At 45.0% G+C, this 16,148-nt stretch overlaps 1 protein-coding gene across 2 annotated transcripts in view; it reads left to right on the top strand.

Annotated features, from left to right (window-relative positions):
• Galnt18 (polypeptide N-acetylgalactosaminyltransferase 18) overlaps window positions 1–16,148 on the top strand; it is a 305,010-nt gene that overhangs the window by 252,621 nt on the left and 36,241 nt on the right. The window contains exons 7-9 of one of the 2 annotated variants that reach the window (XM_031387885.1): window positions 2,302–2,487; window positions 8,784–8,921; window positions 14,154–14,249. In XM_031387885.1, coding sequence (XP_031243745.1) covers window positions 2,302–2,487; window positions 8,784–8,921; window positions 14,154–14,249 — 420 coding nt within the window. Of the gene's footprint in view, window positions 1–2,301; window positions 2,488–8,783; window positions 8,922–9,393; window positions 10,730–14,153; window positions 14,250–16,148 lie in introns of those variants that run through there. The other variant, XM_031387886.1, reaches the window with a different exon arrangement.

The following is a 16,148-nucleotide window of genomic DNA, read 5'->3' as shown; positions in this document are numbered from 1 at the left end:
CATGTCGGCAGAAATTGGCTGAGATGCCCTGCCCTGGTAACTGATTCCCTCATTTCCTCTGTCTCCATCCATGTAGTATTCATAACAAGGTAGGCATGGGCTGAATACCTTCCCATGCTGTATCACTCTCTTCCACTGGGTGGAAAGAGGGTTCAGGGCGAGATGCAACCTGCCAAGGTATAGAGCAGCTGCTAGCAGAGGTCAAATTCTGAATCCCATTCTCACTGACACCAAAGCTGTGCTATTAAATGTGATGCTTAGCTCCCAGACTGCCACTGTCCCGCTTTTCCTGGGAACCCATAGTCTACCCTGAGAACCACTTAGTAGTACATGTCAGGAGGGAAATCTGATCAGGACATAAAGAATAGTTTGAAAGAAGAGAGATGATTAAACAAGCAGTAGGAGGGGGGAGGACTACAAAGCAGGGTATAGGGAAGTGACTTTGAACTGATACCTGGACACTGAGTTTGTGTAGCAGGGTGGGGTGGAAAAACACATTGCATGTGCCCAAGTCTAGCTGATAAAGGAAGAATTGAATGTTGGATGAAGAAGTACTCAGTGTGCTCTGTATGACCATTGTGTTGGGAGCACCACTAAAGGTGGGAGGTAGGGTGGGTGGTGTCACCCACATGGCTCTGGTGATGGAGGCAGGCATGCACACTCTTAAGGTGAAATGGCAAGCTGACTCTGTGAAGCAGGACTCATAAGAGCACTGCTGTGAGTAACATCCTGTTATGCATTGTTGAAATATGTCAAGTAGCAGCTTTGTTCCAGGCACAAGAAGAAAAATTTCCCTGCCACTTTGTGTTGTCAATGATGCTGTCACAGGATTCACAGGTTATTGGGGCAGAGTGCCCTGGAGTGTGCACTGTCTCTAGGATGGGCAAGTCCTAGCACGGGGAAGTTTGAAAAGGAGTACATGTCCCTTCTCCTGGCCCCCAGAGTCACCCCTGAAGATGCTAACTGCTCTTAAAACATGGTCACCCCTGAGGAGCATTGGCTTTGCTTTCAGCCTCTTTGGGAGTCAGGCAGATCTGTGTCATCAGTACCAGCCACAGGGCTTGGGCGAGGACTTTCTTTCAGTGTGTTTCTCACCTGGAGTTGGAGATAATAACAGTGGCCTCACAGGTTAGTCTGAAGATTCTCCACAAAGTATTACAATTTGTATGGTCCTGGACAGGCTTGATTAGGGATTGTAATGTAGCAGGTACACTGTGTGCTATCAATCCTCTCGGAGACCTCAGGAGACTGGTGCTATTATTATCCCTGTGAAGATGGAAATGGAGACACAAATGAGTAAGGGTAACTGCTCAGAGTCACACAGCCAGCATGAAGCAGAACCAGGAGCTGGACCAATACATTCTGGTAGCAAACCTTTGGTCAACAGTACTGTGTTTAACTGCCCGATCCCAAGCCCCACCCCATTTACATCCCAGGCCTGAAACATAGCTTGGCACTCAGAATTCTTGTCCCTTTCTATTGACCCTAAATAGTATACTAAGTAACAGATCAGCAATGTCCCTTCCAGTACCCATGGTTATAGGAACCCTTTAATGTGATACTGGTCAGTGGGAAAAAGAGATCTTGACTCCCTAACCAGTATAGCCAATTAGGTAAATTTTAATTTTGTCATATCCTGTGCAGGGATTTATTGGTGTTAATGAGCAAGTGTCAAACATTTGCCTCCATACCTCCGAATGACAATACTCAGCAAATAGCCCCCACTGTCACCAAAGGTCTTGAGTGCTTCCCCTCAGAAGTCCATGGAACATGGGGGACAGAAGTACCACTGGGCTCTTTAACAGTAGCTGTCATTGATCTTTGTCAAGATTGTTGAAGGTCTATTTGAAGATGGACTTCTGAGCTGGGAGTCCTATGGGTCCTTTTCCGTTATGTAGTGGTATAGAGATCCCACTGGTCCTTTTCTGTTATGTAGTGGTATAGAGACCATTGTTGGGGAGATGGGTGATGCTCACCTGGGGATAGGGAGAGGACAGCACAACTCTCTGAGCTCAAAACATCTGGGCTCTCTGGCTCCATGGAGCTTGTGGATGGAAGAAAAAGGTACATTAATTTTGTTTTTGCAAGTAAACTCATGGCAATAAAAGCCAAGCTGTGAATTAATTACTTCATATTCCTACTGCAGGAGGTGGAGGGGGATGAGACCCAGCTCGTTCCCTCACGGCAGTGTGTGGAGAGAAGGTGGAGACAGCTGGGTCTCTCTGTTCGTATGTTATGGTGGCCCGTAGCCTGCCTCACAGAGGAGCTGCTGATGGACACATCCTTTCCTTGCCTTTACAGGTATGGCAGTGCGGTGGGAGTGTGGAGGTCCTGCCCTGCTCTCGGATTGCCCACATCGAGCGAGCCCACAAGCCCTACACAGAGGACCTCACTGCCCACGTCCGCAGAAATGCCCTCAGGGTAGCTGAAGTCTGGATGGATGAATTCAAAAGTCATGTGTACATGGCATGGAACATACCACAAGAGGTAGGGAGCCTGGATGAAGCAAAACTTCAAGTCTGGTGAGAAAAAAAAAATCTGAAGCAAAACACTAGACTCGGTTTTTCTTCCCAGGGACATTCTCAGTCTCCTTGGCCGTATTAGATTGTCAAGCCTTTACTTACTACATATAGGAAGAAGCTAGCAAAAGCCTCTGAGATTCTTATTTATATCCAGCAGCATGCTTAGAGGAGGGTGTATTCCCTCCAAACTTTAGTGGCCTCATTTTAAATGAAAACTAGAAAATAGGATGTGGCTCAAGTTAGTACAATGCTGGTCCAGCATGCAGAAAACCCTGGGTTCAATTCCCAGCACTGCATAAAACCAGGTATGGTAGCACAGGCTTGAGATACCAGCGATTGGGAGGTAGAGACAAGAGAATCATAAAGTTCAAGATCATCCTTGGTTACATAGTGAGTTTGAGGGTAGCCTGGGCTACATGAGATCCCATGTGTGTGTGTGTGTGTGTGTGTGTGTGTGTGTGTGTGTGTGTGTGTTTGTATGTGTATAAATGGATCAGATGGGTCTAAATTACCTTCCTTGTCTCAGCTTCCCTGGTGTCTTGTGGTTCAGGAGAATGAATATATAAACACAACAGTAATGAGGGTGAACTCTCCAGGACACCTTAATTTCTATATAGACTGGCTTCAAGCCTCTCCATTGAGCCAAGCAGAATAGGTAAAATCCATACATCTGTGGGGGTTCTTGAGCCATATGGATGCCAACAAGATACATTCCAACAATTGGTGAAGAGGATATGACCTTCTGACCTTCACAGAGCCCCATCCTTGCCTGCCCATCACTGTCCTCTATCGCTCTAGTCACTTACATTAAGACATGTCAGAGGAGAAGCAATATTTCTTTCCAAGTTTTGTTCCCCTTGGCATGTGTTGTATGGAAATGACTCTCAAATGCTGAGTTGGGAGAACCTAACATATGCCAGCTGTCGCACTCCAGACTTGTTCGTCTGCTTGTCTGCCTGGGCCCATTGCTCCTGTCACCTTCTGTGTGACAAGGCTGTTGACTGCATGGCCTCTGTCATTCCTCCCAAGCCAGGGATTTCCCCACCTTGGCTGATCTTCAGAAAGTCCCCAGTCCTCTCTGACAGTGAAATGATTTATCTCTGTTTAAACTTTGCACAGGAAAGCCCTGGACTCTGAGCTTCCCACCAACTGCATGCTGCTCTGGCTGAATTATTTTAAAAAGTAGGCTGAGCCTCAAGTGGCAGCTTTAGGCAAGCTCTCTTCCTGGATGGAATCGAGGCCTTCATGCATGCTAGGCCTGCATGTACCAACTGTAGTAGTCCCCCACCACAGGGATAGTGACCTGAGTTGGGTTCCCCCTACGATAGGTAGGGAGGAGCCAAGACCCTCAGCGTAGTTCAGCAAAACCTCCAATTGAATCCATGGCAGGAAGAGATTTCTAGTGAAACCCCCATGTTTCTGGATCCAGCTGATACTCTGAGTATTGGGACTCAGTATTCCACTCAGGATGCTGATTCCCACTCTGGGTGTTCTGGATGCTGAAAACGTTACCCTTCCAGGATCTCACCAGTGAACATCATAGCTTTGTGTGGGATCAATGTCCCATTCATGTCCATCCCCTTCTCTCTGCCCCCCAAAGCTGCCAATCTTCCCTATTCCAACTAAACCCAGTGAATGGTGGATGATGCCACAAGCAAAACTCAGTGAAAATTAATATTTGCCTGTTACTCCTCCAAGGGGATAGCACCAAGAACCAAGCAAATGAAGAAATAAGGGGAAGAAAACAGGTTAGACATGGAAATATCCAGGTGAAAATTTTAAACAGAGGAAAAAAAAAAAGTCAGTGTGTTTTCTGTTGAGCTGGGGAGATGGCTTGGTCAGTAAATCACGTTCCTCGAAAGCACAAGGACCTGAATTATATTCCCAGAACTGCTAAGGAAAGCTGGGTGTAGTAGAACAAGTTTGTAATCTTCCTAGTGCTGGGAAATAAATTGAGGACCACCAGGACTTGTTGGCCAGTCAGCCTAGCTTAGTATTGAATTCCAGACCAGTGAGAAATAATGTCTTATGGAAAGGCACATGGTATCTAGTGAATGACTCTTGTGAAGTTGCCCTCTGATGTGCACTCAGGCACACACAAACCATTTCTTCTCTCTCCCTCTCCCTCTGACACATACATATCCACAGACACGCATACCCCCCTCTCATATACCCTGTCACTTCCAGCTGCCAACTTCCCTTCTTTAAAATTCTTGAGCTTTTGCAGGGCCATGGTATTCCCAATGTCTACAACCTCCTGCCACATTCCAGTATCAAGTCTTTGGCAAAGCTCTCATGGACTGGCCTCTTGAGTACATAGTGTTCTGGACATTTAAAACTCCTTCATCTGAGGCTGGAGAGACAGTACTCCCATAAGGGAATAGCTGGGCATCCCACAAACACCAGTAACACCATCTCTAAGAGATCCAACACCCTCTTCTGGACTCTATATACACCCACATACATGTGCACACACACACACACACAGTAAATCTAAGAAAACTTTTCTTAACCTACCGAATCCTCATTTCTTGGAGATTCTGTGGTTCCTAAGCTCTGTGGTTCCATACTCTGGGAAGGCCCTCTCTCCCTCAGGATGCTACTTCTTTCTCCCTAAGGGGTTTATCCTCCCTCTACTGTTGCTTTAATGCTCCCCAGAGATGTCCCCTTCATCACCCTCCATTATATTGCCCCTCTCAGTAACAGCCTCTGCTCTTGAATGTCTATCCCACACACATGCTGATGGCTTCCTAATCAATGTCTCAAGTCCTGTTTGTGGACTGGCATCTCCAACAGCCAGCTGGATGCCTCCTGCTGTTGTCCTCCCTGGCACTCAGGCTGAGTCTGACCACAGTTAAGGATGTTGTTTTCCACCCAAGCCAGCTCCTATTCCTAATTGCTTGTCTCAGTTCCTCATGCTACCATCTGCCAGATATATAACTGGACACTGTTCACAGTCCTTTCTTCCTCCTCTCTTGTTATCCCATTCTGTCAATCACAGAGCCTTCCCGTCCAGTCCATATCCCATCTAGTCTCATGTGAACTCAAGCCTTGCCCATGCAGACTTCAACTGGTTGCACTGCTTTAAGTCTTCACCCCTTCAAGCCTATCCTTGCTAAATGATTTATCCATTGCCTTTCTTCAAAATCTGAGGACAGATCAAAATCTGTCCTCAGATTTTGAAGAGTACAAAGGCAAGGCCAGGTGCACCATTTGACAAAGGCTCTCCTTTTTGGGGACCTCTACCTGCACCCCTATAGTCTTCGTTGGAGGACAAGTCTTGCTGCTTTTCAATGCTGTGCTTGCTTATCTGATCTCTCTACCTGAAATTACCCTCCATCCACCTCATGTTCAACTTCTACTTCTAACAAACCTTCATCCTTACAGACTTAAGTCTTGGGACTTTTCATACAGGAAGCCAACCCCAACATGGAAAATGTTCCTTCTCCAATATGCCTTTCTCATCATATGACCAGTCTGTCAGACAATAATCTGTTGTTTGCAGCCTCTATCTTATTAGACCAGTAACTCTCAAATCTGGCTGAACATTAAAATCACTTGGCCCCGGCTTTAGAGATTAGTTGGACTATTTTTGGAAAGTAAATGTTGAGGAATCCCATGCCTACCTAAATCTGGAATTACTGGGATAAACTTTGGGCTTCCTGAAGACATTTTGATGTGCATGTTTGTGTTGAAGTGTGTAGCACAAGGCAGGGTGGGTGCTAGGGCTCACTGGAACCTTGCTGGTGTTTATTAATGGGTGAGACAGCCTGGCTGTGTGTGTGGTCTCTTCCCCCTAACTCCCAGCCAGTGGCTCCTAGAGCAGAGAAGCCATTCAGCTACACCAGAATCTCATGGAAAACTTAGAAAATACTCCTCTGGGTCTCATCCTAGAGATTCGGGTCAGTAAGTCTGTAGATATGGCAGAACCTGTGTCAGGCTCACAAGATGATAGCTTAAGGAGCCAAGATTTGCTTCATCCTTTAGACTCATCTCAAGTATGTCAGACTTCAGGAAACTTTCTTTGACAGCTCATCTGGCCCCTGCCCAACCCTCCTGGTACCCAACACTCCAAGCTGGATTGTGTAGGCTCTTGTCTCTATTCTCCCTTATGCTCTACTTCCTTCCCTGCTCTCATGTTTGTTTGCTTCTCTGCCTCTCCCAGATCCCCATTTCAGGCATAGAGCATGAGGTGTTCCTACTTGCCTATGTAGTTTCTGACACATAGTGAATAAGAACTCCATTAGTTGACAAAGAAAGAAAGATGTGGCTGCTACCTACCTGCTCTCCATGTCTTCCTAGGAGCAACCCAACCATCATCATCATCATCCCAGTACTGGCTCAAGCATGGGCAAATCTCTACCCACTTATTTCCCCTCTTTAGCAGCCACTACAAATTCAAAACAGAAGCCCTTCAACTCTGCTCAGGTGGTACCCAGAGAATCCATTAGTTAGTATGTATCAAGACTCTTGACAGAACTGGCTTGGTACCAAAATCTCTAGATATGTTAATTCTTGTCCTTGGTGCTATTGGTCATATAGGTGAGTTCTTTGTCTGCTCTTACCTGTTATTCTACTGAGCCCTCCCCTGGGCCATACATGGAACAGAACTGTCCTCTTCACCTGCACCCTTAGCATCATATTCAGTCCCAAACTAGGGAGAAGCCAGAGCAGCCTCCAGCACTTGCATCCAGTTACTTTAATTGAAAATAAGTTTGCCACTCCTGGGAAACCAGCCTGTAGCAAACGTCTGTATTTCCTTCTGCAAAGTTCAGGAACCTCCAAGCTGCTGCTTCTCCTGCCCAAAGACAGTCTGAGTGCCAGGGATGCCCCAGCTTACTTTGTTCATACCCTTTCTTTGAGGCTTGGCCACATGGAGTTTTGTGATTTCGTAGCACAAATACTGAGCCATTTGCAGGGTAGCCAACTTTTGATTAGTTTCCTAAGACTGTCCAAATGAATTAGCCACAATTTGGTTGCCTAAGACAATAGAACTTTTTTTTCTCGGTGGGCCTTTAACCCAGAAGTTCACATCGAAGTGCTAGGAAAACCACATTTTTTTTTTGTCTTTTCCAGCATCTGGGGGCTCCTGGCTTTATGAAACCATAGACTCATCACTTTGGTCTGATGGCTCTGTGTGGTCCTCTCCTTTATGTGCTTCTATATATGTAAACCTTCCCTTCTGTTCCCTTACAAAGTTTCTAATTGAATTTGGGGCTCATCCTATTCAGATAGCTTCATGGTGAGATTCCTAAGCTGTGAGAAGTCTTTAAAGACTTCTTAAAATTCTATTTGGAAGTCCTAAGTATGGATTTTGGAGGAGAGAGATCATCTCTTTAGGAAAAGAGAAAGGAAGGTTCATTGTTTTCTAATAATACAGGCCAAAGTACCCTTGTTGAAGAAAGACGACCACTATTCATTTCTCACTGCCATTAAAAGATTTGATGTAATTGGCAGGAAAAAACGCAGTACAGACATACTGAACCTTTGAAACACAAAAGCAAAAGTCAGTTGATAAACAGGAAGGATGTGTGGATGGATACTTGATATATAAAAGTTGAAAATGAGTAGCAGGCTGTTTCTGGAGGTTCCTTTGATAAGGTGCAGATGAACAGATGAACAACACTGGGGATATACATATATGTGTATATATACATATATGTATGTATGTATATATATACATTCCAGTCTATGTGTCTGTATGTGTATCTGCCTATCTCATTATATCACAAGTGGAAATACAAGATCCTGAGTACAAAAAGAATGGCTTATTATGAAAACTCATACCTTTAGGAAAATATGGAGGCTGTCTTAAAAGAGGATCTAATAGTGACCTCTTGTCAAAGCTAATGCTCTTGTAGTATTATAATTGTATTTAATACAATTTAATAATTGTACACCACTTAAACTATACTATAGTCAAGTATTCAGCCTCCTCTTACTTTACTTGATACTAGTCCCCTTCAATATGGAACTCATATTTCAAAGTCCAAATGGAGATAGTTATGGGGTGAATGCTGCATTGCAGAACACATGAGTTAATTCCCCACAGGGTCCCTCTACCAGAAAGTCTCTGGGAATCTTAGCTAGAGGTACTGGGTCACAGCAAGTATATAAATATAGAAGTATATAGACATAAAAGTTTATAGATATAGAAGTATATAGACATAGAAGTATATAGATATAGAAGTATATAGACACAGCCAGTACATACAGAAGAGGCCTGATGGGAGCTGCATCCCTGCCTCTGCTTCTTCACAGGACTCAGGGATTGACATCGGGGACATCACTGCACGGAAGGCTCTGAGGAAGCAACTGCAGTGCAAGACCTTCAGGTGGTACCTGGTCAGTGTGTACCCAGAGATGAGGATGTACTCTGACATTATCGCCTATGGAGTGGTAAGGAGCCAGTGGCTTGGGGTTTCATCCAGACAGAAAAGAAGACTGGAGAGGGATGTTAAGAGGGAAGGGAGGGAACAAGCCCACTATCACCTTTGAAGGACATTGACAAAGGGGCTCAGCTCAGGCTGATAGACCCTCGATAGCCTTCCCTTTCACAGCCTGGGTCTTTCCAGTCCCTCTCCTTTACAGTCCTCTGCCATTCTCCTGTGCCCCAAGTTTGCATAGCCCTCTTAACAACCTGCATAAAGAAGCTTTAGCTTCAGGTGGCAAACTAATACAGCTGATGCTCCCTGGTACTCCCAGCTGGGGTGACTGGGGGGGCGTGTCTTTCAAACACCTGAATGCCTTGCCCATCCACTGGCTGGCACCTCCCATTCATGTTTGAAGTCTCCCTGGGAAGAGTTCTGAGAGATAGAACCTCCCCTGAATTTACTGAAGGGTTTTATAAGCTTTGTTGGTTGATGTGCAGGTTCCTTCAGTAGAGGACAGAGATTGGAGTGGAGAAAATATCATTGGTTCAGATCTTGGCCACAGGTAGGAGGTATAGCTCTGGTAGCAAACTTAATTAACATGTATGAGGCTCTGAGTTCAAACCGTAGCACCATCAAAAATGCAAAGGAGAATAGATCTTGACCTCGTCCCTTCTTTTGGACTGTGGGCCTAAGTTTCTTCATCTGTTAAATGGGTAATTGGCTAGAAGGGAGTCTGAGAAGTGCAAATAAATTTTCTTTCTCAGTTTAAAATAATTTGACCGTGATAATCATCCAACTAATTTCAGGACCCTCCACTCTTAAAATGTTTTGTGCAGTACATGACTGACATCTGAGAGTATCTCCTCTACTGACTGTTAAAGTCTGAACACATAATTCTTTCCTATGTCAGTTAAGCCCTTGATCCCACTCCATGGGGATGCTTATATTATATTCAGGTTATATGAAAAAATGGGCAAGAACCTGGCTCATCTCTGACAGAGCCTGAAAGACTACCTGGAATCACAGCAGTCTTTGCTTTGGAGAGCATAACCTGCTGCCTTTTTTTGATATACCAAGATGAAAACTTGAAGGCAGAGCTGAGGCCTCTTTGGTGCCCTGTGATCAGAGCTGAGTTAAGGGCTTCTCCAGCTGGAAATGTTATGAATGGAGCTCTTGCCTGGGAGTGCGAAGAGCCTTTATTGAGAGGTTTGACTCAGAACTAGTACCCAGTACTCTAATACCCAGTGGTTCTGAAAGACACAGAGGTGGAACCCTAGACAACCCTCAGTTAAGACTGACCAGGAGGCCATCTTTTAGGGGTAAATCATATCTTCTGTGAGAGCCCCATATGCATGTTTGCACCCTGAAACAGTGCCTCTTACCTTTCCACTTCTGAGTCTGAGAGTCAGAGAATTCCCTCAAACAATGTTGCCCAACTGCTACATGATACTCTAGATCCTCCCTCATCATAGAAGTACATTGTATTGTATGATGTCCGTTAGCTCTGTGCACATGACTAGAACCTTCCAGGGGATATCCTACTCTCTGCTCCATAAAACTGTATGGTGCCACTTGGCCACTGTTGACCCAGTCCTAAAAGAATATTGTGTGCCTAAAGAAAGTTTTAGAACCAAACCTCCAAGAGCCAGGACCCGCTCCAGACTCTACATTCTCATTAGTTCATCACTGGAGCCAAGTAAGATCAGCCACACTTACCAGGAGAGACAGAGGAAGCAGTACAAAAAGAGTGTTTACATGTAGCTATTATATTTCCGGGTCCTAGCTAAAGACCCTTTTCATCCTCCATGTAAAAATGCCTTATAGTCCACATACATGCAGCAGTAGGCTTCTCTTGGGACCCTTTGATGACAAAGACAGAACATTTTGGTTGACCAGATAGTAAGTGTACAAGGCTATGTCTAGATGTCTCTGGATCCATAGTTCAGACTGTCTGCACTCTGCCACAAAGAGGCCACCCACTCATTATCCCACAGAGATGAGCATGCTAGCCATCCCCAGAGCTGGTGGAGATCACTGTCCATATAATATTCATCTACCAGCCATGTGCAAGGTCCAGCTAGACTCCTTCCCCCGCCCCATCTCCACATGTCAGTGCCTGGCTTCTTCAGGAGCAAGGACATGCTTACTGATCCAGAAACACCATGGACTCTTAATGAGGGGCATTCAGGATACAGCCACAAGAGCAAAACCATTTGCTGGGTCTGAATTGTTCTTTCTTGGTAATTAGTTTTATTCTAAAATGCAGAAGCCAGATGTCCTTGCGAGAGCAGCGGTTTTTAAAATCTTTTTATTTTCCATTTCAATTCATGCTCCAACTACATCATTCAGGTCAAATAAACTTTTGGGTCACTCAGTTGAACTAGTGTCAAGTGTGTAGCCCAGGCCATTAAGTCACTAATAGGGCACATTACTGTTCCTTTTGGCTGAAGGAACTGTGGGTTGTACTGTATGGGTTTCCCCTGAGCTCACTGTCTGGGAGATGGGTGAGCTTTGAATGAATCCCAAATCTCATGCAGAGAGTTAGAGATGGAGAGGCAGTTAGAATCAGACGTGCCCAGCTTCTGGAAATTTACTTTGGACTTTCTCACTGTATAAGCTTGGCACTTTGCACAGCCTCAGTAGTTACAGTAATCCTCTTAAAAGGGAACATTTAATAGTATCAGGCTCATAGCCACTTATGTGATGGAAAAAGCTTGACCTCCAAGGTCAGGCATACTGTGGCCCTGTCACTTGCAAAGCCATAATGCCATTCATTTGTCCACTCATTCATTTGTCCATTCATTTGCACACACTCATTCAATACTCATGGCAACTATGTGCTTCACGCCCTGATCCATACTATATATATAAGAAGGAAGACTAAGACCCAGTATTTGTGATGAATGAGAAGGCAGGCAAGTAAAGAAGCAATAAGAAAGCAGCATGCTAAATGCTGCACTAAGATTCATGGGTGAGATTGAGGATGGAGAGGTGCTCAGTTGTTAAGAACACTTGCTGCTCCTGAAGAGGACATGAGTTCAGTTCCCACCACTGATGTCAGGCAGCTCATAAGAGCCTATAGCTCTAGCCCCAGGGGATCTGGCCATTATGGGCACCAACACCAAGGTGTACTTCCACACACATAGACACACACACACACACCACATTAGAATTAAAATAATTTTAAAGAGAAATGAGAGTGTTAGGGAAGCATAGAGCAGACTGGGGCTGGCAGGGTGGCAGCAACACTAGCTAGACAAAGAGAACAAAGCAGAGGGGGTTGAAAGTATTCAACTTTCAGGACATGAAGACAGAATCACACCAGAAAGGTTGGGGGGGGTTGCACTTGCCACTACACAGTCCCAGCCTATGGGCTCTTCTGAGATCTAGATATGATTCACTTGAAAGGCTCCTGACACACCCGTGCATTCATCACAGCTAGTTTTCCCGAATGGCTTTCAGGGAGTTACAGCAGTAATAGAAGAAGCTAACAATTACTGCTGCTGGCTACCAGGCCCTATGCTAAGCCCTTGCAGATATTATTTCATTTAATCTTCATAACATCCCTGAGAGGCAAGCACTGTTATATCCTATTTCCAAGGGAAGAAAAGAGACAGGACCGTGACTTTGTCCAAAGCCAGGCTGCCAGAGTCAACACTGCACCCCAGCCTGTCTCTCCTGCTCCACTGCTCCAACAGACCACCCACTTAATAGGGGAGGGATGACACAGAGCCAGGGAGGAATTTACCAAATGATACCCATCTGTCACCCGGAGCCCATGGCTTGGGACCTGGGGAAAGCCAAGCCTAACAAGCTCTGTGAGTCTCTTTGATCTAGCACCTAGCAGGTCTTGATAAGAGACCACAGATTTAGATCCTGCACCCTTCTCTTATTGGACCAGGAGACAAGTTCAAAGAGTATTTCCATATTCTCCTCCCACAAAGCTACACCTAGCAGTGGGCACGGGGCACATGACAGAGCATTGCCTGCTTTTACACTTCTAGAACATCGGGATTCCACAAGCCCAGCCTCTCTCCAGTTCTGGCCTCCACCTGAACAGTGACTTGGCCACGGTTCACTTCCTTAGTGTCCCTGGATTCTTCTCTCCAGTCTCCCATTCTAAATGGGGGCTTTGGGTTAAAAGAAGGGAAACCCAATTAAACTAGCCCAAGATAAGCATGGGAGAAGACACTATGAACTTTCTTATGAGTGTGGAAACTGGGCATGTATGTGAGTTCATAAGCTGTGAAAATCCAAGCAGGGGCAGGTGGCCTCTCTTATTTCTGATTCTATCTGCCCTGTGTTTTGTCTCCTTTCTGGTGATGTCTGAGTTCCTCAGTTTACACACATCCAGAAGATCCTCCACACGTAGTCTTATTTACCCATAATTCTAGTGGCCACTACCCACAGATCACATCTCAGGAGATCTGGGCTGTTTTAGATCCAGGATAAAAGAACTGACGTATATTCAAATTCCAGAAAGATATGGGAAGAAAGAGAATAACTTATTTGTTGTAGACTGAGGGTTGGTACCTCGTGGTCTACCCTGTTGTGGATAGTGAAAAGGGCCTTGTGACCTGCAGGCCATCCTTTCCGAGGACTCAGCGTGGGCTTAGGTCATGAGGGCCGTTGAGTATGGACTCTCAAACCCAGATGTGTTCTGCTGATTTATGAGACTTACATACACTTGTAAGTGAGAGTAAAAGATTTTTCTCTCTTCTGCCTCTACCAGACCTCTCTGTCTTCTTCCCCCATGGAGCTTTCTACTCCAGAGAGTCCTCAGCCACTGGACTACACTTGGGAGCTGGCCAAGCCCCTGATAGATCTGTAGGAGGCACAGAATACTGTAACATCCCTATATTCAAAACAAACAAAAACTGTTACTCACTTTCCCCATCTCTCAAGAGCAAAGGCTAGTCAGGGCTTGTACCCTTGTTCCCCTCCTGGAGCAGTGAAAACATGGAGACCCCAGTGTTTCTCACTGTACACTTCCTGTATTTACTTGGATAATCCTAACTTTGCAAAGGCAGCTTCCTCTCTAATGAGCGTCATGATTTTGCATGGAGTGTGAGGGGGTCCCCAGCCATACCTTTATAAAAATGAATAGCTGGACCTGCTGACACCATAGGGTCTAGTGACCTTGGATTGGTGAAGAAGGTGAGTCTCTCTGAGGGCTACACCTGCCTCTCCTAAATTAATATATGTGCTTTCTCTCTTCTTTCCCCTCTGGTTTGGCCATACTTCCTCTGGTGTTCAGCTGCAGAATTCCCTGAAGACTGATTTGTGTCTTGATCAGGGCCCAGATACAGAGAATGTCCCCATCGTGTACATATGCCATGGGATGACACCCCAGGTGAGTGTCTTCAGGAGACCCCTGTGTCAAGGATGAACATGTGAGTGATGGGTATGGAGAAGCACAGCTGGGTTCTGCCATGGTGTCTCTGGGCTCAGAAATTTCTGGTGTTCATCATGAAGTGTTTCTATGAATCCAAGAGCCAAGTTGTACCTTCACTGCCCAGACAGAAGCTGGGAAAGAATGTTTTAAGGGCCAGCATCCTATGGAATAGGGATGGGGAAGGAGGAGATTCATTTTACAGAGAAACCTCTGCCTTCTTTCAAAAAGCTGTGGTGAGCTGTATCGCTCTGATTCTGGCAGAAATGTCCTTCTTTAGCAGAATGGACCTCAATGGTTTCCCTAAGCTTTCTAATGTCCCTGAGTTCCATAGAGTGCCATGACACAGTCTACAGGCCATGAGTCTCCTTTCTAGTTCTAATACATGTTTCTGATGGAGAACTAAGAGCAGCCACCAGGAAATGAGCTATCCTTTAAAATTCTCCATTCATGGTCTAGGGTTTAGATATGCAAAGCAATGTTGAAACATGGGCAATGGAGCTGGTTTACTCAATAAAAGGCAATAGGCAGCCACTAGTCAATGTTGCCCTGGCATGAGGAGTGTCCAGATGAACAATGTGCCAGAGTTTAACTCCAGAAGACAACAGTGACTGAAAAGGGTGCTTTCATATCAGTGTGTAGAAGTGTGCATCTGTGTTTAAGTTGTTACCTGCTTAAGCACTCAACTGAAGATTGTCACGTGACCCTGTGTATAAATGATGAGAATTTCCAACAATTGTTCACTTTGGTACTAATACTTTGTCTTTTTGGTAGGCTGGCCATGTTGCTGTGACATCACTAGTCTTTGAACAGCCAATCACACTGTCTCCTCAACAACATTTTCTGATATGTTATTGTCTTGGATACTTTACATATTGCTGAGACAACATAAGCAATTTATGGAGGAGAAGAATTATTTTGGCTTATAGGCCCAGGACACAGTTAATCATGGCAGGGAATGCATGGTGGCAGGAACAGGAGGTTGACAGCTCACATCTTATCTGCAGTCAGGAAGCAGAAGTGAACAGGGAGTATGCCAGGCTATAAAACCTCAAGGCCCATCCCCAGTGATCTTCTTCCTCTAGTATATCTTCACCTCCTAAAGTTTCCAGAACCTTCCTAAATAGCACCATTAGCCAAGGACCAAGGATTCAAATCCTTAAGCCCATGCGGGTCATTTCACATTCAAATCATTTGTCTTTATGTTAATAAATCATCTTTATGTTAACAAATGTCCTATCATGGCATAATATATGCACAGAAGATAGATAAACTGTAAGAGTACAGATTGTTTAATTTCCATGAAGTGAGTGTGATCATATTAACAAGAACCCAGAGCAGAAAATACCTTCTTGTGTTGGCCTCTATATCTGTTGAGTTATATTCATGGATCTTGTAAGCTGCTCATTTGTTTTACTGTATCCTATTCTGCGTTATGAATATGCTATGATGTACTATGCTAGTTTGAAGAAGAATAGACCCCACAGGCTTATGGATTGAATGCTTAGTCACAAGGGAATGGCACTGTTTGAAAGGATTAAAGGATTACAGGTATGGCCTTGTTGGAGAAAGTGTGTTACTGAGAGTGACCTTTGAGGTTTCAGAAGCCTATGCCAAGCCCAGAGTCTCTCTTCCTGTCTGTGGATCAGGGTATAGCTCTCAGCTACTGTTCCAGCACCTGCCTGCATGCTGCCATGCTCCTCTCCATGATGATAATAGACTAACTCTCTGAAACTATAAGTAAGCCTCCAGTTAAATGCTTTCTCTTCTAATAGTTGTCTTGGTCATGGTGCCTCTTCAGAGCAACAGAACAGTGACTAAAACTGTGAGTGTGAGTCCTGTTGCAGTGATTGTACTTGC

The sequence above is a fragment of the Mastomys coucha genome, unplaced genomic scaffold (genome assembly GCF_008632895.1).
Source record: "Mastomys coucha isolate ucsf_1 unplaced genomic scaffold, UCSF_Mcou_1 pScaffold21, whole genome shotgun sequence".
Lineage (NCBI taxonomy): Eukaryota > Metazoa > Chordata > Mammalia > Rodentia > Muridae > Mastomys > Mastomys coucha.
Note: the sequence above shows the minus strand (reverse complement) of the source record. Positions and strands in the feature narration are given on the sequence as shown.